Genomic DNA, 26068 nt, shown 5'->3' on the forward strand with positions numbered 1-26068 from the left:
ATGGGTTTGCAGTCAGACTTGGACGATTCCATTCATTTTAATGCAGTCAAAAATCGTTCAATCGTTCAAATCGTTCAAATCATTCAGTCGTTCATCTGACAAATCTGACCGTGTGTATGCTCCATTAAGCTACAGTAATCAATTTGTTTTTGGCCTTTGAAAAAAAAAAAAAAAACACTCAAACGACTCCCAGCAGTGTCAGTGTTTCAATGTCAAAACAACATTTTTGTCAGGATGTTATTTTGACATTGATACGTTGATACTGCTGGGAGTCGTTTGAGTGTTTTTTTTCAAAGCCTTGAGTACCGCATCTATCTGTATGTATATACTTGCTGCAAGGCTTAATTTACAATGAGGGCAACTGGGTGAAGTAACTACTTTCTAAAAGTGAGTGCAGGACTTTGCCTGTGTATGTGTATGTGTGTGTGTATGTGTGTGTGTGTATATATATATATATATATTTAGTGCTTTCATGAAGTGTGTGTGTGTGTGTGTGTATATATAATGTCTGGACAATGTTATTGATAAATTCTGAGTTGGATTTAGCATGTACAATAAATACAAACATCCATTGACTTCCCCTTTAGAAATGACATAGTAATTTGCTGTCCTGCCGTCGGCTGATTGCAAATATAAAATAATGCGAATGTACCACAGTAGCTGCACTAATCATTTATAATATACTCCCTGCGCGTGGCACACTCAGCCAATCAGACGCAGCTGCCAATCATTATTCTGGTCGGTGCATATTTTGCCGTGTTCTGGCTAATTCGTATATGCGTGGACACGGCCTTATTGTTCTTGGGTACGCTTGGACGCCCTTTTCCTCCCCATTTCTGACTCTCTAATCGCAAGGAAGCGTTAGCACAAAATGTGGCAGAATCTGTATACCTCATTGTGCGCATAGTATGACCAGCTGTTTATACTCACAAACAATTACAGTACATCAGGCGCCAATGTGTGCGCCCGCCATGAGCACGACCTATCCAAAACCACCACTTCCAAAGTCATTGGTTGTCAGAGATCAATAAGGGAATAGGTAAGTCACAGTATAATAACATGACGCCATTGCTTCGCTGTGTTACGGCTGTTTGCCTGCACCAGAGGTTCCCCAACTCTGTCCTCAAGGCACCCTAACAGTCCAGGTTTTAAGGATATCGATGCTTGACTACAGGTGACTTGATTAGTATCTCAGTCAGTTTGATTTAACCTCCTGTGCTCAGCCATGGATATGTCTAAAACCTGAACTTTGAGGACCGTGTTTGGGAACCTTCTGTCCTACACGTAGAAGCACAATCTATATAGCAGGTATCTGTTACTCATTCTGTACTGCTGTACAATACAGTATACATGATATATCAGCCCTCTAATGACCTGATACTTACCAATCTACAGCGGCTCCAGCTTCATTGCGACAGGAGATTTCACCTGCGACAAGAGCGATGCCAGCGAAACACACTACTGACAACAACCACCCTCCAGACATGTTCTCTCAGACTCCTGTAAAGGAGAAGTTCCACTGCTGCTGCCGGAAGTGAGATAATATGAGACTTATTGCTGTCTCTTTTTTACTGCACTTAGTTGTTTATTTCATAATAATTCCAAAGGGAGATCCTCACTCTCCAGCTGCTGTGGCATTTGGCCAGCAGGGCATGCTGGGTCTAGTAGTTCAACAAGGCTGCATAGCTCTGTTCTAGATAGACTGGTGCTCTAGAAAACCCACATAATGGGGCATAAGTAAGATGGGCGTACATTGCTCAAATGCAAAGTGTACGGATAAATGGTGTATTGTGGCATATATGCGGATCTGTACGCACCTGGAGATGCACCGGCCTCTGCATTGTCAGCATATACACCTACATTACTGCTAGTCCTGCTCATTAGTGTGCCTGCAGATATACATGCTGGTCTGTATACGCCCTTACTGATCTACGTGACAACGCTCCTTCCCTCCCCCATCCTGCGGTCACCAGTGTATCTGTATTCTCACATTTGCCGCACGTTGCTGGGAAAACGGTCCGATCGCTGGTAACTCAAGGGCGTCGCTGAGAATTGAATCGCCCCCATAGTAACACAGGGATCTATTTACTAAGCCTTGGATGGAGATAAAGTGAACAGAGATAAAGTACCAACCAACCAGCTCCTGTCATTTTTCAAACACAGCCTGTGACATGGCAATTAGGAGCTGATTGGCTGGTACTTTATCTATGTTCACTTTATCTCCATCCAAGGCTTAGTAAATAGACCCCTTACTATTTCAATAGTCTACTTACTGGTCTTCCCTAGAACAGATGTAATACCCTACTATGCGAGGTATTACCCCTGACACTGTGCATCGTGCAATAGCACATGCAGACCACAATTTCCAGCTGCCTCTGCAACTGCTGAAGAGGTCAGGAGGAGGTCACATGGGCAGTGTCAGGTGGTGAAAAATGAGGCAGTTGAAATTGAGTGGCAGTTGGTCGGGGAGAGCTGAGCTGAGAAGAGGCAGTTTGAGGACAGCTCTGTCCAGAGGCACCTGAGGAGGAGCTGTGTCCAGATGGCGCTCATGTCTGGCAGTGCTGTTCCAGGGGAAAAGTGACAGCAAGACCGGAGGTGGGACCAGCGATAGTGACAGGTTGTGGGTGGAGAGACCAGGCTGAGGCGGGAACCATAGGGAGAGACTGTTATCAGTACAGTACAGCATTGCACAGCTGTGAGTGGGCAGCCAATTCCCAGTATTGAGACCTATCCCCCGTAGCCAGACCAGGTGTGGAAAGTCTCAGCGACGTGCGTTGAGGTCAGTGGCTGGGGAGGCACACATGAGTCTGAGTGCAGGGAGCCTGTCTCACCCCCTACTCACTGTAACTCCCCTCACTACACTAAGCTTCAGTGTCCATTCATTCTCCCACCTGCATCACTGTGGGCCTGATTCAGACCCGCTCGCTAAGCTGCGATCGCATGCAGCCGGGCTTTTTGTACCAACTGCGTATGCGTATAAGCCGCAGTGCGCATGTGCAAACTAGTCACTGCGATCGTGAGTCGCTCATTCTCTACAAACTACCAGAGCGCTAGTTTGAGTGATAGGATGGGGGCGTGTGTCGGTGTTGACTAGGCCAGGTCGGTGTAAACGGGGTGTGCTTGCACTAGCACAGGCGTGGCAGGGCATTTTTACACCAATTTATTGGCGTGCATAATTACATGTCAGCGTCATCGCAATGCTTGAGGTAGTCCAGGGTCTACCTCAAGCACCGTGATTGCATTTGATGGTTCTCAGTTACCAATGGTTCCCAGTTACTGATGGTTCCCAGTACTGATGGTTGCCAGTTACCGATGGTTCCCAGTACCGATGGTTGCCAGTTACCGATGGTTCCCAGTACTGATGGTTCCCAGTTACCGATGGTTCCCAGTACTGATGGTTGCATACACACAGAAGAGAGTAGCAGGTGCTGCTCATTGCAGTCAGATTGCTGCCTAAATGTGTATTTTTGCCCAAGCCAATTGTGTTTTAATGCATGTACTTTTATACTTTATTATTGTGTGTGTTTACAGGTTCTTTATACATTTTAGTGGGCTAACAATTAACTTCATGTTTATTTACAATTAAAGACATTTGCTAATTGTGTAATTCAAATGTCACATTAAACATTTTGTATTTAATTTTTTATTTTATAAATGGTGCTCTCTTCATGCTGCTGTGGAACTGCACATCCCAGCATGCCATTTCAGAGTAATTACATGCCTTAAAAGCAAAACTGTGGCAGCCCATGCTTGGATGTTTAGTTCCACATTAGTTCCATAGCAGCCATAGAGGACATGTTATTTTTGTTTTTTTTGTTATAACAAAATGTAAAATGCATATTATAAATAAATCACACTTTTTTTTCAACTGTAAAAAAAAAAATTCTTTTTTTTTTTAACAATCAATTTTACGGTCAATTCTGGGTTTACACACAAAATTTAAAAAAATTATAATTCAACAAAAAAAATAGAAAATAAATGATTATCTGGAGGAATTTGGAATGGGTACACACTTGCAGATGTGGAATGTGACTTGTGCCATCACCAAATGTCCCTCCTTCACCTCCTACAAATCATAATTCACCTCCAGAAATGTCTGCCACATATGATGGCAAGATACTGTACAAGGTCAAAGTATTCCTGTAGGCTTGCCAGAGGCACGAACCAGATCTCAGCTTTGCCAAAAGTTATATAAAGTTCGTGGAAAGATCTGGGGGGAAATTTACCAAGAAGATCAATCATTTCTTGGACGCTTTGCAGACGACTGCGGAGATGTCAGTTTCCGGATCCGGGTGGGCCGTTGTGTACCCTGCTCGGAGCTCATTCCAGCCAGAGCAGGGCACTGGTCCACCACTCACACCTTCTCTTGGACCAGGAAGTCGGTCTTTCATCTCCCTGACATCTTGGCCAATTGACCTTAGAATGGAGGTTACCTCCACCATGCTAGCCTGGACTGCGTCAATGGCGTCAGCTTGGTGATCCACTGCCACCCTAAGCCCATTGATGACTTTGGCAAGGATGGCAGTGGTGAATGGGGAAGGCACAGTTGATGGAGGTTGTGTCCTCCCCGCGTCCAACTGCAGCCTTGGATCCTCGACATGTCCTTTTAAAAAGGAAATTACACATTATTTGTTGGACTTTACACATAAAGAGATAGATACAGAGACAGGTGTAAGCAAATATTTACAGCATGTGGGGTAGCTTGGCCATCCACCAGATGGCCTTGCAGGTCCAGGACCACAAACAATAGTCACCCCTGTGCTTAGAAGCAGGCCCACTATTTCAATGTCAGGCTTCAGTTTCCCCAGTGTCTCTGCATTTATTAAATCAGGATGACACAGGATATAGACAGAGAGAAAAGTAGAAAGACACTGATAGACATATAAATATATGTATATATACCATTTATGTATGCAAAGTTATTAATGTGAACTTTGGTAACTACTAATTTTTATTTTTTTTCATTTTATTATCTCATAGGATTATGTCGACGACAACATCGACGTGGACAAACCCCACCATCCCCTAAAAATTCCTCCCACCACGCCTCACCACACTCCCCTGAACCCGCCTCCTCCCACCACTCCTCCCCACACTCCCCTGATCCCACCTCCTCCCACCACTCCTCCCACACTCCCCTGAATCCGCCTCCTCCCCACACTCCTCTGAACCCGCTTCCTCCCTTGAACCCGCCTCCTCCCACCACTCCTCCCTTGAACCCACCACTCCTCCCCACGCTACCCTGAACCCGCCTCCTCCCACCACTCCTCCCCACACTCCCATGAACCCACCTCCTCCCACCACTCCCCTGGATCCACCTCCTCCCACCACTCCTCACCACACTCCCCTGAATCCGCCTCCTCCCACCACTCCTCCCCACACTCCCCTGAACCCGCCTCCTCCCACCACTCCTCCCCACACTCCCCTGAACCACCTTCCACCACTCCTCCCCACACTCCCCTGAACCCACCTCCCTCCACTGCTCCCCACACTCCCCTGAACCTGCCTCCTCCCACCACTCCTCCCCACACTCCCCTGAACCCGCCTCCTCCCACCACTCCTCCCCTGAACCCGCCTCCTCTGACCACTCCTCCCCACACTCCCCTGAACCTGCCTCCTCCCGCCACTCCTGCCTACACTCCCCTGAACCCGCCTCCTGCCACCACCTCCCATCACTCCTCCCCTGAACCCGCCTCCTCCCACCACTCCTCCCCACAGTCCCCTGAACCCGTCTCCTCCCACCACTCCTCCCCACACTCCCCTGAACCCGCCTCCTCCCACTACTCCTCGGGGAGGTCCAATTGGCCCGCATCTTCCCTAGCGAGACCGGGCCCTTGTGAAGACGTACCTGTGGCTGAAGGTACAGTGACACACGTATGGTAGACACTATTTCATCTACAATACCTGCTCTGATCCCTCCATTGCCACTGGCAGCCGAATCAGCACACACATATCCTCCATAAGCTATCCTACCCAATTACATCCCCTCTATACAGCACACACATATCCTCCATAAGCTATCCTACCCAATTACATCCCCTCTATACAGCACACACATATCCTCCATAAGCTATCCTACCCAATTACATCCCCTCTATACAGCACACACATATCCTCCATAAGCTATCCTACCCAATTACATCCCCTCTATACAGCACACACATATCCTCCATAATCTATCCTACCCAATTACATCCCTTCTATACAGCACACACATATCCTCCATAAGCTATCCTACCCAATTACATCCATTCTATACAGCACACACATATCCTCCATAAGCTATCCTACCCAATTACATCCCTTCTATACAGCACACACATATCCTCCATAAGCTATCCTACCCAATTACATCCCCTCTATACAGCACACACACATCCTCCATAAGCTATCCTACCCAATTACATCCCCTCTATACAGTACACACACATCCTCCATAAGCTATCCTACCCAATTACATCCCCTCTATACAGCACACACACATCCTCCATAAGCTATCCTACCCAATTACATCCCCTCTATACAGCACACACATATCCTCCATAAGCTATCCTACCCAATTACATCCCCTCTATACAGTACACACACATCCTCCATAAGCTATCCTACCCAATTACATCCCCTCTATACAGCACACACATATCCTCCATAAGCTATCCTACCCAATTACATCCCCTCTATACAGCACATACATATCCTCCATAAGCTATCCCACCCAATTACATCCCCACTATACAGCACACACATATCCTCCATAAGCTATCCTACCCAATTACATCCCCTCTATACAGCACACACATATCCTCCATAAGCTATTATACCCAATTACATCTCCACTATACAGCACACACATATCCTCCATAAGCTATCCTACCCAATTACATCCCCTCTGAAAGCAGTTCTCATGCAGCATACACACTAAACGATAAGTTGGACAATATGAACAATATCATTAACGATGTCTTTCATCACCCGTACTGAAAGTACACAGATGAGGGAGGTGCCGTCACTGAACGATATCGTTAGTAACATTGAGCCTGGCAGTGCAGGGGAAACACTTAACGATATCGCTCACAGAGCATAGCGTTAGGTGTGTATGCGGCTTTAGAAGTAGAGATTGCTGATGGCGTTTCTCCTTGTCTCCTCCTGAGTAACGCCGGCTTCAATTTAAAAATTCTAACAACCCTTTGGACTGAGCACTTGGAATGTAAGCACTCTTGTTGTAGCAGCCTCATCTATGCAGCCTAATAGTAACTAATAAGAATGGCCACAACCAGGTGTCTACACTGTCTCTGCCCCACCGCCAATGTAGTCGGCATTCCGGCGTGCGGGATGCTGGCGGCCTAAATGGTGGCGCCGAAATTCCAAAAGGTCTGGATCCCGGCACCAGTATCCTGACCGTCAGTATCCCGAAGGTAAGTATCGGGGTGTTAGGGGGAGGTTAGGGTGTGGGCTTAGGGTTAGGCACTAGTGGGAGGGTTAGGGTTTGGCGCCAAGGAGAGAGTGTTAGGGTATGGGGAGGGGGAGGCTTGGTTTAGGCACTGGGGCGGTGGTGTTAGGTTTAGAGTGTGGGGAGGGAGAGGTTAGGTTTAGGCACCGGGGAGGGAGGTTAGTGTTAGACACGGGGAGGGAGGGTTAGGAAAACACTTACCATTTGTTCCTATGGGTGACAGCCGGGATTTCATACCCAACCCGGCCAACACCCTCCTGACACAACAAAAGGTCAGTAATCAAGTAACACATTGTGAGAGGACAGTCTACAAACACTGATACACAATAATTCCCTGCTTTGGTTCAGAATTTAAAGCTACTTATATTATATACTGTATAGTCATTTACCTATCAATTTTAAAGGCTGTGCAATTGAAATGCCAGGTAGTAGTATCTGATGGGGACTGTAGTTGAACCTACTGTCCACCAAGGTGGCGCTGTCACATCTAAATGCAAAGAGAGCGTTACACTCAGTGCCAGCTGTACAGGAGCTGAGCTACATAAAGGGTAACTTTTCCCAATTTTTGTGCAATCAAGAAGCTGGAAGAAGCACCTCTCCCAATGGATGCTCCGGGCATTGCTGTAATCAGAGGCGAATGTGGCCCGCCCCACATGTGACGTCATATGGAGGGGGCGTGGCCTGTACCGAGCCCGAAAATAATGTTATATATATATCAAAATGGCCCTAGGCAGAAAAAAGGTTCCCCACCCCTGATCTGGAAAGTGTAATCACTAGTTCCTTGATGGTTTAGACCCAGGCTACATGTAATTCATATATAATAAAGGCACTGGGCCTGATTCAGACCCAGACGCTAAGCTGCGTTCGCTCGCTATGAGCGATGGTCGCCCGTCTGCGCATGCGTATGCTTCGCAGTGCGCGTGCGCGAGCCAGTCACTGCGTCCGGCAAAATCCAGAATAACATGTTTCCTCCCGGGATCTGACGAGGCTTCCTCGCTAAATCCGATAATTTCTCCGCAGCGTTTCTTCTGTGATTTTGACACGTCCTCTTGTATCATCCCTTGTGGTCTCTTGTTCTAACTCTCATCTATCATCTGGGGTCCCAATGGGTCTTTACTCTCCCTCACAACCTTCCTCATACTCAGATTCCTAGTCCCAGGCACCAGAAGCCCTGCAGCCTGTCCCATGTCTCAGTGTGTATCAGGTGCGTCCTCTCGCAGGGATAGATAGTTTCCTTTCCCTCCTGTTATTTCTCTTATTTACCACGTCCACAACATAAGCTGTTGTTCTGTCTAAGATATTAATTTTCTGGTTCTCTAACACAAGCCCTTACCATCAGTTCTCATCACTTGTTTTACTAAAACCTGTATTTCCAGTCTCCTGTAGCTCATCCTGTAACTCTCCAATGACCTGCAGACAGGTATTCAGAGTCACAACACGTCTCACCGTGGCCTGTGGCGATTCAACTATTTGTACTGGCTCCACACACCTGATTACCTCTCTCTACTTGGGATCCAGGGTCAGGTCCGGAATGCAGGTAACCGGGCAGAGGTCCTTCTTGTGTCTATACATTTTTAGGAGGGTTTTGTCTACAATTAACAGTTAGGTTATGATTACACAGCCATCCCCTAAGACAGCACAATACAAACAGCAATACAATTCCTAAACATGAAATTACTACACCACAAATTAAACCCCAATAGGCAGCAAAAAGCATATCCTTTATGATGAAACACACTTTTATAGAGACCCTGGTCACCATTAGTTTCCTGACTGTATAGAATGTAATAGATGTGTATTATGGTCATGTACAGTGGTCAGGACATGTTGGGGGTATAGTGTCCTATGTCTGTATACAGTGTAATAGACGTGTATTATGGTCATGTACAGCGGTCAGGACATGTTGGGGGTGTAGTGTCCTATGTCTGTATACAGTGTAATAGACGTGTATTATGGTCATGTACAGCGGTCAGGACATGTTGGGGGTGTAGTGTCCTATGTCTGTATACAGTGTAATAGATGTGTATTATGATCATGTACAGCGGTCAGGACATGTTGGGGGTGTAGTGTCCTATGTCTGTATACGGTGTAATAGATGTGTATTATGATCATGTACAGTGGTCAGGACATGTTGGGGGTGTAGTGTCCTATGTCTGTATACGGTGTAATAGATGTGTATTATGATCATGTACAGCGGTCAGGACATGTTGGGGGTGCAGTGTCCTATGTCTGTATACAGTGTAATAGATGTGTATTATGGTCATGTACAGTGGTCAGGACATGTTGGGGGTGTAGTGTCCTATGTCTGTATATGGTGTAATAGGTGTATTATGATCATGTACAGTGGTCAGGCCTTGTTGGGGGTGTAGTGTCCTATGTCTGTATAGAGTGTAATAGATGTGTATTATGATCATGTACAGTGGTCAGGACATGTTGGGGGTGTAGTGTCCTATGTCTGTATACAGTGTAATAGATGTGTATTATGGTCATGTACAGTGGTCAGGACATGTTGGGGGTGTAGTGTCCTATGTCTGTATATGGTGTAATAGGTGTATTATGATCATGTACAGTGGTCAGGCCTTGTTGGGGGTGTAGTGTCCTATGTCTGTATAGAGTGTAATAGATGTGTATTATGGTCATGTACAGTGGTCAGGACATGTTGGGGGTATAGTGTCCTATGTCTGTATACGGTGTAATAGATGTGTATTATGATCATGTACAGCGGTCAGGACATGTTGGGGGTGTAGTGTCTTATGTCTGTATACAGTGTAATAGATGTGTAGTATGATCATGTACAGTGGTCAGGACATGTTGAGGGTGTAGTGTCCTATGTCTGTATATAGTGTAATAGATGTGTATTATGGTCATGTACAGCGGTTAGGACATGTTGGGGGTGTAGTGTCCTATGTCTGTATACAGTGTAATAGATGTGTATTATGGTCATGTACAGCGGTCAGATCATGTTGGGGGTGTAGTGTCCTATGTCTGTATACGGTGTAATCGATGTGTATTATGGTCATGTACAGCGGTCAGGTCATGTTGGGGGAGTAGTGTCCTATGTCTGTATACGGTGTAATAGATGTTTAGTATGGTCATGTACAGCGGTCAGGTCCTGTTGGGGGTGTAGTGTCCTATGTCTGTATACGGTGTAATCGATGTGTATTATGATCATGTACAGCGGTCAGGCCATGTTGGGGGTGTAGTGTCCTATGTCTGTATACGGTGTAATAGATGTGTATTATGGTCATGTACAGCGGTCAGGTCATGTTGGGGATGTAGCGTCCTATGTCTGTATACGGTGTAATAGATGTGTATTATGGTCATGTACAGCGGTCAGGTCATGTTGGGGGTGTAGCGACCTATGTCTGTATACGGTGTAATAGATGTGTATTATGATCATGTACAGCAGTCAGGCCATGTTGGGGGTGTAGTGTCCTATGTCTGTATACAGTGTAATAGATGTGTATTATGATCATGACAGCGGTCAGGTCATGTTGGGGGTGTAGTCTCCTATGTCTGTATAGAGTGTAATAGATGTGTATTATGGTCATGTACAGTGGTCAGGTCATGTTGGGGGTGTAGTGTCCTATGTCTGTATACGGTGTAATAGATGTGTATTATGATCATGTACAGCGGTCAGGACATGTTGGGGGTGTAGTGTACTATGACGGTATACAGTGTAATAGATGTGCATTATGATCATGTACAGTGGTCAGGACATGTTGGGGGTGTAGTGTCCTATGTCTGTATATGGTGTAATAGGTGTATTATGATCATGTACAGTGGTCAGGCCTTGTTGGGGGAGTAGTGTCCTATGTCTGTATAGAGTGTAATAGATGTGTATTATGGTCATGTACAGTGGTCAGGACATGTTGGGGGTGTAGTGTCCTATGTCTGTATACGGTGTAATAGATGTGTATTATGGTCATGTACAGTGGTCAGGTCATGTTGGGGGTGTAGTGTCCTATGTCTGTATATGGTGTAATAGATGTGTATTATGATCATGTACAGTGGTCAGGCCATGTTGGGGGTGTTGTGTCCTATGTCTGTATACGGTGTAATAGATGTGTATTATGATCATGTACAGTGGTCAGGCTAAGTTGGGGGTGTAGTGTCCTATGTCTGTATATGGTGTAATAGATGTGTATTATGATCATGTACAGCGGTCAGGACATGTTGGGGGTGTAGTGTTCTATGTCTGTATACGGTGTAATAGATGTGTATTATGGTCATGTACAGCGGTCAGGACATGTTGGGGGTGTAGTGTCCTATGTCTGTATACGGTGTAATCGATGTGTATTATGGTCATGTACAGCGGTCAGGTCATGTTGGGGGTGTAGTGTCATATGTCTGTATAAGGTGTAATAGATGTGTATTATGGTCATGTACAGCGGTCAGGTGATGTTGGGGGTGTAGTGTCCTATGTCTGTATAGAGTGTAATAGATATGTATTATGGTCATGTACAGTGGTCAGGTCATGTTGGGGGTGTAGTGTCCTATGTCTGTATACAGTGTAATAGATGTGTATTATGATCATGTACAGCGGTCAGGACATGTTGGGGGTGTAGTGTACTATGACGGTATACAGTGTAATAGATGTGCATTATGATCATGTACAGTGGTCAGGACATGTTGGGGGTGTAGTGTCCTATGTCTGTATATGGTGTAATAGGTGTATTATGATCATGTACAGTGGTCAGGCCTTGTTGGGGGTGTAGTGTCCTATGTCTGTATAGAGTGTAATAGATGTGTATTATGGTCATGTACAGTGGTCAGGACATGTTGGGGGTGTAGTGTCCTATGTCTGTATACGTGTAATAGATGTGTATTATGGTCATGTACAGTGGTCAGGTCATGTTGGGGGTGTAGTGTCCTATGTCTGTATATGTTGTAATAGATGTGTACTATGATCATGTACAGTGGTCAGGCTAAGTTGGGGGTGTAGTGTCCTATGTCTGTATATGGTGTAATAGATGTGTATTATGATCATGTACAGCGGTCAGGACATGTTGGGGGTGTAGTGTTCTATGTCTGTATACGGTGTAATAGATGTGTATTATGGTCATGTACAGCGGTCAGGACATGTTGGGGGTGTAGTGTCCTATGTCTGTATACGGTGTAATCGATGTGTATTATGGTCATGTACAGCGGTCAGGACATGTTGGGGGTGTAGTGTCCTATGTCTGTATACGGTGTAATCGATGTGTATTATGGTCATGTACAGCGGTCAGGACATGTTGGGGGTGTAGTGTCCTATGTCTGTATACGGTGTAATAGATGTGTATTATGATCATGTACAGCGGTCAGGCCATGTTGGGGGTGTAGTGTCCTATGTCTGTATACGGTGTAATAGATGTGTATTATGGTCATGTACAGCGGTCAGGTCATGTTGGGGGTGTAGCGTCCTATGTCTGTGTACGGTTTAATAGATGTGTATTATGGTCATGTACACCGGTCAGGTCATGTTGGGGGTGTAGCGTCCTATGTCTGTATACGGTGTAATAGATGTGTATTATGGTCATGTACAGCGGTCAGGTCATGTTGGAGGTGTAGCGACCTATGTCTGTATACGGTGTAATAGATGTGTATTATGATCATGTACAGCGGTCAGGCCATGTTGGGCGTGTAGTGTCCTATGTCTGTATACAGTGTAATAGATGTGTATTATGATCATGACAGCGGTCAGGTCATGTTGGGGGTGTAGTGTCCTATGTCTGTATAGAGTGTAATAGATGTGTATTATGGTCATGTACAGTGGTCAGGTCATGTTGGGGGTGTAGTGTCCTATGTCTGTATACGGTGTAATAGATGTGTATTATGATCATGTACAGCGGTCAGGACATGTTGGGGGTGTAGTGTACTATGACGGTATACAGTGTAATAAATGTGCATTATGATCATGTACAGTGGTCAGGACATGTTGGGGGTGTAGTGTCCTATGTCTGTATATGGTGTAATAGGTGTATTATGATCATGTACAGTGGTCAGGCCTTGTTGGGGGTGTAGTGTCCTATGTCTGTATAGAGTGTAATAGATGTGTATTATGGTCATGTACAGTGGTCAGGACATGTTGGGGGTGTAGTGTCCTATGTCTGTATACGGTGTAATAGATGTGTATTATGGTCATGTACAGTGGTCAGGTCATGTTGGGGGTGTAGTGTCCTATGTCTGTATATGGTGGAATAGATGTGTATTATGATCATGTACAGTGGTCAGGCCATGTTGGGAGTGTTGTGTCCTATGTCTGTATACGGTGTAATAGATGTGCATTATGATCATGTACAGTGGTCAGGCTAAGTTGGGGGTGTAGTGTCCTATGTCTGTATATGGTGTAATAGATGTGTATTATGATCATGTACAGCGGTCAGGACATGTTGGGGGTGTAGTGTTCTATGTCTGTATACGGTATAATAGATGTGTATTATTATCATGTACAGCGGTCAGGACATGTTGGGGGTGTAGTGTCCTATGTCTGTATACGGTGTAATAGATGTGTATTATGGTCATGTACAGCGGTCAGGTCATGTTGGGGGTGTAGTGTCCTATGTCTGTATACGGTGTAATAGATGTGTATTATGGTCATGTACAGCGGTCAGGACATGTTGGGGGTGTAGTGTCCTATGTCTGTATACGGTGTAATAGATGTGTATTATGATCATGTACAGCGGTCAGGTCATGTTGGGGGTGTAGTGTCCTATGTCTGTATACGGTGTAATAGATGTGTAGTATGATCATGTACAGCGGTCAGGACATGTTGGGGGTGTAGTGTCCTATGTCTGTATACGGTGTAATAGATGTGTATTATGATCATGTACAGCGGTCAGGTCATGTTGGGGGTGTAGTGTCTTATGTCTGTATACGGTGTAATAGATGTGTATTATGGTCATGTACAGCGGTCAGGTCATGTTGGGGGTGTAGTGTCATATGTCTGTATACAGTGTAATAGATGTGTATTATGGTCATGTACAGGGGTGCATTTAAGTGCATTCCAGTGAGACCAGGATGGAAGTTGTGAAGGTGTGAAGAGAGTCAATGGCCAAATCTTCCTTTGATACGACCTTGAGATTGTCTCTTGTGTGTCTGCACTTCTGGGGAAAAAAATGTTTGTTTCCTGATTTCCTGAATATTGCAGGAAGACGAAAGCGAATACTATTACTGGTTATTCTACATAGATATGTTGTCACTGTGTGATAAATGTATCAAAGGATGAAAGTAAATTACCAGTTCCTGTGGAATGTGAGTTGTAATTATATTTGGGATAGATGGTCTGATTGGTTTACAAGGCCTACTGTGGGTGGATGTCACCATGCTGTATTATGTGTTCTGACTATATATACAGGGCCTTTGAGCCTGTGTTTTTTTACAACCCTGTAACTTCTTTGAGGAGAAGAACTGCTGACTTGATAAGAATCCTGTACGCTGATTATTTCCCTTCATTCGGAAGGTTGAGTCTTCTTTAAGACTTTGAGCAATAAAACACCGTTTGCCTGACTTCAATTGTATCTCAATCCTGCGACCATCAGAATTTCGCCAAACGCTATTACGTTCTCCGACTGTTCTGGGTAAGAGCTCCGTGTCTCCAAGTTCAAGCCCTCTACCAAGCTACTGTGCAGACCTGATCCATTGCAAGGGATCAGGAGGAATCAGCCGACACAAATCAGGGGGTGTGGCCGCAGCTAGTCAAACGCATACGCAGCAGAAGCGGTTCCAGGTGCCGAGGCAGGAGCCCGATTGTACATAAAAAGCGGTTCCAAACGCCGATGGTAGAGTTTGGTGGTGGCAGCATCGTTAAACGCCCACGGCGCAGTGGGCGGAGTCAGTGACAGGCGGTCACTGACGGTGAGTGGGAGTCCAAAAGCACTAACCCGTGACCAGGGCCGGCCTAGGCGAAAGGCGTCCGGTCACATCTGCTGGCAAAGCAGTGGGATAATCCCAGGCGGCTTTTTCGGTCACCCGACGAGAGAAGCCGAGTTACTCAGGAGAGGAGTAACTGCAGTTCAAGAGAGCACGCAGGATGGCTGATTACAGCGGAATGGAGTTGCATCAGACGGAGGTGGAAAGTGCGCCCCTCAGAACGTGATGAGAGCAACAAGTCCCGCCCCCTCTTGCAGCAATTATGTTTCTCAGCATTCCCCAGTATGGCAGGGATCCCAACGAATGGATTCCCTAGCGGAGCGGCTAGCAGAATTGGGAGAAAAGGCAATGGAACAAGAATGTATGCTAATCATTTGGATATGGCATGACGAGCAGGCACCACGGGCCGTGGTACCCCAAGCACCGTTGCTGACTGCTGTACCGGGATGAGATCATATACAGTTTGCTAAGTTTGCAGAGAGTGATGGGGACATTGATGGACATTTGCAAGTATTTGGAAGGACTTGTAAACTACACGATTTACCCAAGCAGGAGTGGGTCAGACACCTGGTGCCCACACTGCACAGAGAGGCCCTGGAGGCCTATCGGGGAGTGGCCACCGAGGACTGCAGTGACTATGACGAAGTCGTAAGGGCCCTCCTACAGCAATACTTTGTCACTCCTGAGTCCTACAGGTAAAAGTTCCGGGACTTGCCCAAGAACCATACCAGCACCCATGAGTAGTTCGCCACTCAGCTGAGGCAGTACGTGGTGAAGTGGGTGAAGGGATCTGGTGCCACTACCTGGGACGCACTGATTGATCTGCTGTGTCAAGAGCAGTTCTACCGCAGGTGCGCTCCAGAGGTGGAGGAGTGGGTGCTAGACCGGGAGCCACCAAGCTTGATGATGGTGGCCCAGTTGGCAGACAAGTATGTGGCAATTCGGCCACAAGGGCAGAAGCGCCCAACTAGCAGCTGACCCCAGTGGACTTTACAACCAGGGGAACACCCCTCTTCTGCTCATCACCCCGCAAAGCGTGCATCCTCCAACCCGGGTGCTCTTGGCTAGCAATCGCCCCGCCCTGTCCCTGCAAATCATCAGAGGCCACCGGGGCCTCGACTGGACAAGAAGTGTTATGACTGTGTGAAAATTGGACATCTGAGGATGAACTGTCCCACACCCCAAGCACCCCAGACTCGTGCCCCAAATCCGAGTGCTGGAGCCCAGCTTGCTTGCCTGACCCGGGGAGGTGAGCCCAAAGAGACTGTTCCTACTCCAGTCAGTCCAATGGAGTGTGGGGAGAATCAGGTGAACTCTATGGAGAGAGTCACCTGCATGGCCAAGGGGCCACCCCAAAATATGTGGCAGCACCTGCAGACGGTCCAAGTGGGGCCCCTGTAGGGACAAGGATTAAGAGACTCTGGGGCCTCAATCACTGTAGTGAGCCCCCACCTTATTGATCCTGCCACAGTACTGCCAGGTAGCACTACCAAAGTGACCGTGGCAGGTGGAATGGAGCGGGAGGTACCTGTGGCGAGAGTCTACCTGGACTGGGGAGCTGGCCCAGAGTTGAGGGATGTTGCCATCATGGATGGCCTTCCAACCGATGTGGTCCTGGGGAATGATCTTGGTGGTGGAATCGTTACTACGTTTGCTGACGCCATCGCCTGGAGTCAAGTTTCCAGATCACAGTTTACATCAACTACACTAGAACAACCCAGCCCAGAGGAAAATACCACAGCCGCTAGACAACTGCCAGCGCAGCTTACCACAGCATCAACCAGCCCAGAGGAAAAGATTACAGCTGCTGGATCAGCACATCTACCCAGCATTCCTTTTGCCTCTGGTATGCCTACGTCCCCTAGCAATGCAGAGGATGTTGGTTCCGGCTCGTTGGATCCTGTGGGGGTGCCCCGTGATGCTCCTGTCCCTAGTGGTTTGCCAACTCCGGCGGTGAGTATGAGTGACCACGCTGACTACCCTTTGACTGACCTCAACCAGACTGACCCTCGCGATCCCAACCCATATCCCCCTGTAGAATGTCCCTACTTAGAAGGAAGTGAGGGCCCCAGACTGGAGTTCAGGGAAGCTCAGCTTGCTGACCCATATCTGGAAGGCATATCGTGCCAAGCTGGCAGCGGCCTTTCAGGGATAGCGGCAGTGAGTGTGACACGGCGGGAAGGGTTAAGGTACAGGGTAGCCAGGAAGGTAGAAGGAGACAGGCCAGTTAGGGAGCAAGGTCCCCTGCTTGTGCCAAGTAGATCGGGGAAGACAAGCAGCCTACCCCTGGTGGATGTCACACGGAGATCAGAGGCTGGTGATCTGTCCGCCATCACTATGGAACGGGTAGCGGACGAGGTGGTGAGAAAAATCCTAGGTGACAGGGTAGGTACGGCATGTCTGACAGGTAGTACAGACAGATGCCAGGTGGAGATGACAGAGGTGCAGTGCCTGAGGTATTTAGTGGGGGGAGACAGGGTTAGGCCCAGACCAGTGGGGGTAGAGGCAACCAGAGACTGTCACCGGACCACAACCCCAAGACAGGTACTGACCTTAGAAACTGTAAGGCCCTACAGACGAGTTGTCCCTGACTTTAGTACTGTAGTGACACCCCTTACAGAGTTGACCAGGGAGGGACTTCCCAAGTCAGTGGACTGGATACCCGCTTGTGAGTTGGCATTCCAGTCATTGAAGGAGGCTCCGGTACTAGCTCCAATGCAGATGGTGCAATTTCAGGACCAGGACATTATGGTACGAACCAATGCGTCACTGCACGGACTGGGAGCAGTACGGAGCCAGGAGGAGCCATAAGGGCAGGAGCACCCTTTTCTTGTTTGAGCAGGATACTGCTACGGTGGGAGGTGGGGTATGCCACAACTGGAACACAGTGGTTGGCAATTGTTTTGGCATTGGACCACCTTCAGCACTATTTGTGCAACCGGCCCCCTAATAGGGAAACTGACAGACTGTTGTGGTGGAGCCTTGGACTTCAGTGTTACTATTTGGACATTGTGCACCGACAAGGAAAGGCTCACTGCAATATGGATGAACTGTCAAGGCCGGAGCCGAACCCCCCCAAGAGACTACGGGACCAGGAGCCAAATCGTTGGGACATGGCTCACTGGTAGCCCGCTTGAGGGGCGTGGAGAAGTGTGGCTGGAGGCAGGCCACATGGGGTTAATGGCTGCCACAGCACTGAAGGGGTTAACCCCTGTGCTGTGCCACCATTTTTAAAAGGACAAAAAGGCGCCAGGCGCCCATTGTAAATGTATACTCTGCGCTACGTGCTGAGTGTTAATAAGTGTGTTTTTAATGTTTTATATGCAGCGGCCTGGACTTGCTGCACTGGGGGAGTGTAGCTATAGTGTGGCTGCACGCTGGGAGCCACTGCGACCAGCACTGAAACAGTTACAGTCCCAGTGAGGACACAGTGTAAAAGCACACTGCACATGGTTTATAATAAACTGTATTAAAGTCTATATATTTGTATTGCTGTAATGCACTGCAGCTGATCTGCAATGCATTAGTGCATGATGCAGAATATATTTAATAGGCTATGCACTTATAGGAATATGGTTTAAGAGTATATTATTGTACTGGGGATTACCCTCCTGACATAGGAAGTGATATGTTAATTGTCCTGACTTATGATAGTGGTCAAACCCTTTGTGTAACAAAGCTTTCTTTGAAGTGCATTCCAGTGAGACCAGGATGGAAGGTGTGAAGGTGTGAAGAGAGTCAATGGCCAAATCTTCCTGTGATAGGTCCCTGAGACTGTCTCTTGTGTGTCTGCGCTTCCTGTGATATGTCCCTGAGACTGTCTCTTGTGTGTCTGCACTTCCTGTGATATGTCCCTGAGACTGTCTCTTGTGTATCTGCACTTCCTGTGATATGTCCCTGAGATTGTCTCCTGTGTCTGCGCTTACTGTGATGTGTCCCTGAGACTGTCTCCTGTGTTTGTGCACTTCCTGTGATATGTCCCTGAGACTGTCTCTTGTGTATCTGCACTTCCTGTGATATGTCCCTGAGACTGTCTCTTGTGTGTCTGCGCTTCCTGTGATATGTCCCTGTGACTGTCTCTTGTGTGTCTGCACTTCCTGTGATAGGTCCCTGAGACTGCCTCTTGTGTATCTGCACTTCCTGTGATAGGTCCCTGAGACTGTCTCTTGTGTGTATGCGCTTCCTGGGATAGGTCCCTGAGACTGTCTCTTGTGTGTCTGTGCTTCCTGTGATGTCCCTGAGACTGTCTCTTATGTGTCTGCGCTTCCTGTGATATATCCCTGAGACTGTCTCCTGTGTGTCTGCACTTCCTGTGATAGGTCCCTGAGACTGTCTCTTGTGTGTATGCGTTTCCTGTGATATGTCCCTGAGACTGTCTCTTGTGTGTGTGCGCTTCCTGTTATATATCCCTGAGACTGTCTCTTATGTGTCTGCGCTTCCAACGATATATCCCTGAGACTGTCTCTTGTGTGTCTGCGCTTCCTGTGATATGTCCCTGAGACTGTCTCCTGTGTGTGTGCACTTCCTGTGATATGTCCCTGAGACTGTCTCCTGTGTGTCTGCACTTCCTGTGATATGTCCCTGAGACTGTCTCCTGTGTGTCTGCGCTTCCTGTGATATGTCCCTGAGACTGTCTCCTGTGTGTGTCTGCGCTTCCTGTGATATGTCCCTGAGACTGTCTCCTGTGTGTCTGCGCTTCCTGTGATATGTCCCTGAGACTGTCTCCTGTGTGTCTGCACTTCCTGTCATAGGTCCCTGAGACTGTCTCTTGTGTGTCTGCGCTTCCTGTAATATGTCCCTGAGACTGTCTCTTGTGTGTCTGCGCTTCCTGTGATAGGTCCCTGAGACTGTCTCTTGTGTGTCTGTGCTTCCTGTGATGTCCCTGAGACTGTCTCTTATGTGTCTGCGCTTCCTGTGATATATCCCTGAGACTGTCTACTGTGTGTCTGCACTTCCTGTGATAGGTCCCTGAGACTGTCTCTTATGTGTCTGCGCTTCCTGTGATATATCCCTGAGACTGTCTCCTGTGTGTCTGCACTTCCTGTGATATATCCCTGAGACTGTCTCCTGTGTGTCTGCACTTCCTGTGATATATCCCTGAGACTGTCTCCTGTGTGTCTGCACTTCCTGTGATAGGTCCCTGAGACTGTCTCCTGTGTGTCTGCACTTCCTGTGATGTGTCCCTGAGACTGTCTTTTGTGTGTGTGCGCGCTTCCTGTGACGTGTCCCTGAGACTGTCTTTTGTGTGTGTGCGCGCTTCCTGTGATATGTCCCTGAGACTGTCTCCTGTGTGTCTGCGCTTCCTGTGATATGTCCCTGAGACTGTCTCCTGTGTGTCTGCGCTTCCTGTGTTATATCCCTGAGACTGTCTCTTGAGTGTCTGCGCTTCCTGTGATATGTCTCTGAGACTGTCTCCTGTGTGTGTGCGCTTCCTGTGATGTGTCCCTGAGACTGTCTCCTGTGTCTGCGCTTCCTGTGACATGTCCCTGAGACTGTCTCTCGTGTGTCTGCGCTTCCTGTGATATGTCCCTGAGACTGTCTCTTGTATATCTGCACTTCCTGTGATGTGTCCCTGAGACTGTCTCCTGTGTGTCTGCGCTTCCTGTGATAGGTCGCTGAGACTGTCTCTTGTGTCTGCACTTCCTGTGATATCACCCTGAGACTGTCTCCTATGTGTCTGCGCTTCCTGTGAAATGTCCCTGAGACTGTCTCCTGTGTGTCTGCACTTCCTGTGATATGTCCCTGAGATTGTCTCTTGTGTGTCTGCACTTCCTGTGATAGGTCCCTGAGACTGTCCCTTGTGTGTCTGCGCTTCCTGTGATAGGTCCGTGAGACTGTCTCTTGTGTGTCTGCGCTTCCTGTGATATGTCCCGGAGACTGTCTCTTGTGTATCTGCGCATCCTGTGATATGTCCCTGAGACTGTCTCTTGTGTGTCTGCACTTCCTGTGATATGTCCCTGAGACTGTCTTTTGTGTGTGTGCGCTTCCTGTGAAATGTCCCTGAGACTGTCTCCTGTGTGTCTGCGCTTCCTGTGATATGTCCCTGAGACTGTCTCCTGTGTGTCTGCGCTTCCTGTGATATGTCCCTGAGACTGTCTCCTGTGTGTCTGCGCTTCCTGTGATATGTCCCTGAGACAGTCTTTTGTGTGTCTGCGCTTTCTGTGATGTGTCCCTGAGACTGTCTCCTGTGTGTGTGCGCTTCCTGTGATGTGTCCCTGAGACTGTCTCTTGTGTGTCTGCGCTTCCTGTGATGTGTCCCTGAGACTGTCTCTTGTGTGTCTGCACTTCCTGTGATATGTCCCTGAGATTGTCTCCTGTGTGTCTGCGCTTCCTGTGATATGTCCCTGAGACTGTCTCTTGTGTGTCTGCACTTCCTGTGATATGTCCCTGAGACTGTCTCCTGTGTGTCTGCGCTTCCTGTGATATGTCCCTGAGACTGTCTCCTGTGTGTCTGCGCTTCCTGTGATATGTCCCTGAGACTGTCTCCTGTGTGTCTGCGCTTCCTGTGATATATCCCTGAGACTGTCTCTTGTGTGTCTGCGCTTCCTGTGATAGGTCCCTGAGACTGTCTGCTGTGTGTCTGCACTTCCTGTGATAGGTCCCTGAGACTGTGTCCTGTGTCTGCACTTCCTGTGATATGTCCCTGAGACTGTCTCCTGTGTGTCTGTGCTTCCTGTGATAGGTCCCTGAGACTGTCTCCTGTGTGTCTGCGCTTCCTGTGATAGGTCCCTGAGACTGTCTCCTGTGTGTCTGCACTTCCTGTGATATGTCCCTGAGACTGTCTATTGTGTGTCTGCACTTCCTGTGATCTGTCCCTGAGACTGTCTCCTGTGTGTCTCCACTTCCTGTGATGTGTCCCTGAGACTGTCTCCTGTGTGTCTGCACTTCCAGTGATATGTCCCTGAGACTGTCTCCTGTGTGTGTCTGCGCTTCCTGTGATATGTCCCTGAGACTGTCTCCTGTGTGTCTGCACTTCCTGTGATATGTCCCTGAGACTGTCTCTTGTGTGTTTGCATTTCCTGTGATATGTCGCTGAGACTGTCTCTTGTGTGTCTGCGCTTCCTGTGATATGTCCCTGAGACTGTCTCTTGTGTATCTGCGCTTCCTGTGATATGTCCCTGAGATTGTCTCTTGTGTGTCTGCGCTTCCTGTGATATATCCCTGAGACTGTCTCTTGTGTCTGCACTTCCTGTGATAGGTCCCTGAGACTGTCTTTTGTGTGTCTTCGCTTCCTGTGATAGGTCCCTGAGACTGTCTCCTGTTTGTGTCTGCACTTCCTGTGATATGTCCCTGAGACTGTCTCTTGTATGTGTGCGCTTCTTGTGATATATCCCTGAGACTGTCTCTTGTGTGTCTGCACTTCCTGTGATATGTCCCTGAGATTGTCTCCTGTGTGTCTGCGCTTCCTGTGATATATCCCTGAGACTGTCTCTTTTGTGTCTGCGCTTCCTGTGATGTGTCCCTGAGACTGTCTCTTGTGTATCTGCACTTCCTGTGATATGTCCCTGAGACTGTCTCCTGTGTCTGCGCTTCCTGTGATAGGTCCCTGAGACTGTCTCTTATGTGTCTGCACTTCCTGTGATATGCCCCTGAGACTGTCTCTTGTGTGTCTGTGCTTCCTGTGATGTGTCCCTGAGACTGTCTCTTGTGTATCTGCACTTCCTGTGATATGACCCTGAGACTGTCTCTTGTGTGTCTGCGCTTCCTGTGATATGTCCCTGAGACTGTCTCTTGTGTGTGTGCGCTTCCTGTGATATATCCCTGAGACTGTCTCTTGTGTGTCTGCGCTTCCAACGATATATCCCTGAGACTGTCTCTTGTGTATCTGCACTTCCTGTGATATGTCCCTGAGACTGTCTCCTGTGTGTGTGCACTTCCTGTGATATGTCCCTGAGACTGTCTCCTGTGTGTGTCTGCGCTTCCTGTGATATGTCCCTGAGACTGTCTCCTGTGTGTGTCTGCGCTTCCTGTGATATGTCCCTGAGACTGTCTCCTGTGTGTCTGCACTTCCTGTGATATGTCCCTGAGACTGTCTCTTGTGTGTTTGCATTTCCTGTGATATGTCGCTGAGACTGTCTCTTGTGTGTCTGCGCTTCCTGTGATATGTCCCTGAGATTGTCTCTAGTGTGTCTGCGCTTCCTGTGATATGTCCCTGAGACTGTCTCTTGTATGTGTGCGCTTCTTGTGATATGTCCCTGAGACTGTCTTTTGTGTGTCTTCGCTTCCTGTGATAGGTCCCTGAGACTGTCTCCTGTTTGTGTCTGCACTTCCTGTGATATGTCCCTGAGACTGTCTCTTGTATGTGTGCGCTTCTTGTGATATGTCCCTGAGACTGTCTCTTGTGTGTCTGCACTTCCTGTGATATGTCCCTGAGATTGTCTCCTGTGTGTCTGCGCTTCCTGTGATATATCCCTGAGACTGTCTCTTTTGTGTCTGCGCTTCCTGTGATGTGTCCCTGAGACTGTCTCTTGTATGTGTGCGCTTCTTGTGATATGTCCCTGAGACTGTCTTTTGTGTGTCTTCGCTTCCTGTGATAGGTCCCTGAGACTGTCTCCTGTTTGTGTCTGCACTTCCTGTGATATGTCCCTGAGACTGTCTCTTGTATGTGTGCGCTTCTTGTGATATGTCCCTGAGACTGTCTCTTGTGTGTCTGCACTTCCTGTGATATGTCCCTGAGATTGTCTCCTGTGTGTCTGCGCTTCCTGTGATATATCCCTGAGACTGTCTCTTTTGTGTCTGCGCTTCCTGTGATGTGTCCCTGAGACTGTCTCTTGTGTATCTGCACTTCCTGTGATATGTCCCTGAGACTGTCTCCTGTGTCTGCGCTTCCTGTGATAGGTCCCTGAGACTGTCTCTTATGTGTCTGCACTTCCTGTGATATGCCCCTGAGACTGTCTCTTGTGTGTCTGTGCTTCCTGTGATGTGTCCCTGAGACTGTCTCTTGTGTATCTGCACTTCCTGTGATATGTCCCTGAGACTGTCTCTTGTGTGTCTGCGCTTCCTGTGATATGTCCCTGAGACTGTCTCTTGTGTGTGTGCGCTTCCTGTGATATATCCCTGAGACTGTCTCTTGTGTGTCTGCGCTTCCAACGATATATCCCTGAGACTGTCTCTTGTGTGTCTGCACTTCCTGTGATATGTCCCTGAGACTGTCTCCTGTGTGTGTGCACTTCCTGTGATATGTCCCTGAGACTGTCTCCTGTGTGTGTCTGCGCTTCCTGTGATATGTCCCTGAGACTGTCTCCTGTGTGTCTGCGCTTCCTGTGATATGTCCCTGAGACTATCTCCTGTGTGTCTGTGCTTCCTGTGATAGGTCCCTGAGACTGTCTCTTGTGTGTCTGCACTTCCTGAGATAGGTCCCTGAGACTGTCTCTTGTGTGTCTGCGCTTCCTGTGATAGGTCCCTGAGACTGTCTCTTGTGTGTCTGCGCTTCCTGTGATAGGTCCCTGAGACTCTCTTATGTGTCTGTGCTTCCTGTGATGTCCCTGAGACTGTCTCTTATGTGTCTGCGCTTCCTGTGATATATCCATGAGACTGTCTCCTGTGTGTCTGCACTTCCTGTGATAGGTCCCTGAGACTGTCTCCTGTGTGTCTGTGCTTCCTGTGATGTCCCTGAGACTGTCTCTTATGTGTCTGCGCTTCCTGTGATATATCCCTGAGACTGTCTACTGTGTGTCTGCACTTCCTGTGATAGGTCCCTGAGACTGTCTCTTATGTGTCTGCGCTTCCTGTGATATATCCCTGAGACTGTCTCCTGTGTGTCTGCACTTCCTGTGATATATCCCTGAGACTGTCTCCTGTGTGTCTGCACTTCCTGTGATATATCCCTGAGACTGTCTCCTGTGTGTCTGCACTTCCTGTGATAGGTCCCTGAGACTGTCTCCTGTGTGTCTGCACTTCCTGTGATGTGTCCCTGAGACTGTCTTTTGTGTGTGTGCGCGCTTCCTGTGACGTGTCCCTGAGACTGTCTTTTGTGTGTGTGCGCGCTTCCTGTGATATGTCCCTGAGACTGTCTCCTGTGTGTCTGCGCTTCCTGTGATATGTCCCTGAGACTGTCTCCTGTGTGTCTGCGCTTCCTGTGTTATATCCCTGAGACTGTCTCTTGAGTGTCTGCGCTTCCTGTGATATGTCTCTGAGACTGTCTCCTGTGTGTGTGCGCTTCCTGTGATGTGTCCCTGAGACTGTCTCCTGTGTCTGCGCTTCCTGTGACATGTCCCTGAGACTGTCTCTCGTGTGTCTGCGCTTCCTGTGATATGTCCCTGAGACTGTCTCTTGTATATCTGCACTTCCTGTGATGTGTCCCTGAGACTGTCTCCTGTGTGTCTGCGCTTCCTGTGATAGGTCACTGAGACTGTCTCTTGTGTCTGCACTTCCTGTGATATCACCCTGAGACTGTCTCCTATGTGTCTGCGCTTCCTGTGAAATGTCCCTGAGACTGTCTCCTGTGTGTCTGCACTTCCTGTGATATGTCCCTGAGATTGTCTCTTGTGTGTCTGCACTTCCTGTGATAGGTCCCTGAGACTGTCCCTTGTGTGTCTGCGCTTCCTGTGATAGGTCCGTGAGACTGTCTCTTGTGTGTCTGCGCTTCCTGTGATATGTCCCGGAGACTGTCTCTTGTGTATCTGCGCATCCTGTGATATGTCCCTGAGACTGTCTCTTGTGTGTCTGCACTTCCTGTGATATGTCCCTGAGACTGTCTTTTGTGTGTGTGCGCTTCCTGTGAAATGTCCCTGAGACTGTCTCCTGTGTGTCTGCGCTTCCTGT

At 48.0% G+C, this 26068-nt stretch overlaps 2 protein-coding genes across 2 annotated transcripts in view; one reads left to right on the forward strand and one right to left on the reverse strand.

Moving 5' to 3' along the window:
* Positions 1 to 1492, reverse strand: part of DNASE2B (deoxyribonuclease 2 beta) — a 221406-nt gene extending 219914 nt beyond the window's left edge. Inside the window, exon 1 of the mRNA XM_088461810.1 lies at positions 1386 to 1492. Within this exon, the coding sequence (XP_088317936.1) occupies positions 1386 to 1486 (101 nt within the window). The 5' untranslated portion in view covers positions 1487 to 1492. The remainder of the gene's footprint in view (positions 1 to 1385) is intronic.
* Positions 1493 to 8885: 7393 nt separating this feature from the next.
* The window catches only part of LOC148453722 (uricase-like), a 187955-nt gene continuing 170772 nt past the window's right edge, over positions 8886 to 26068 (forward strand). Inside the window, exon 1 of the mRNA XM_088461813.1 lies at positions 8886 to 8987. Coding sequence (XP_088317939.1) covers positions 8982 to 8987 — 6 coding nt within the window. The 5' untranslated portion in view covers positions 8886 to 8981. The remainder of the gene's footprint in view (positions 8988 to 26068) is intronic.

The sequence above is a fragment of the Taudactylus pleione genome, unplaced genomic scaffold (assembly GCF_031769625.1).
Source record: "Taudactylus pleione unplaced genomic scaffold, aTauple2 ptg001106l, whole genome shotgun sequence".
NCBI classification, from domain to species: Eukaryota; Metazoa; Chordata; class Amphibia; order Anura; family Myobatrachidae; genus Taudactylus; species Taudactylus pleione.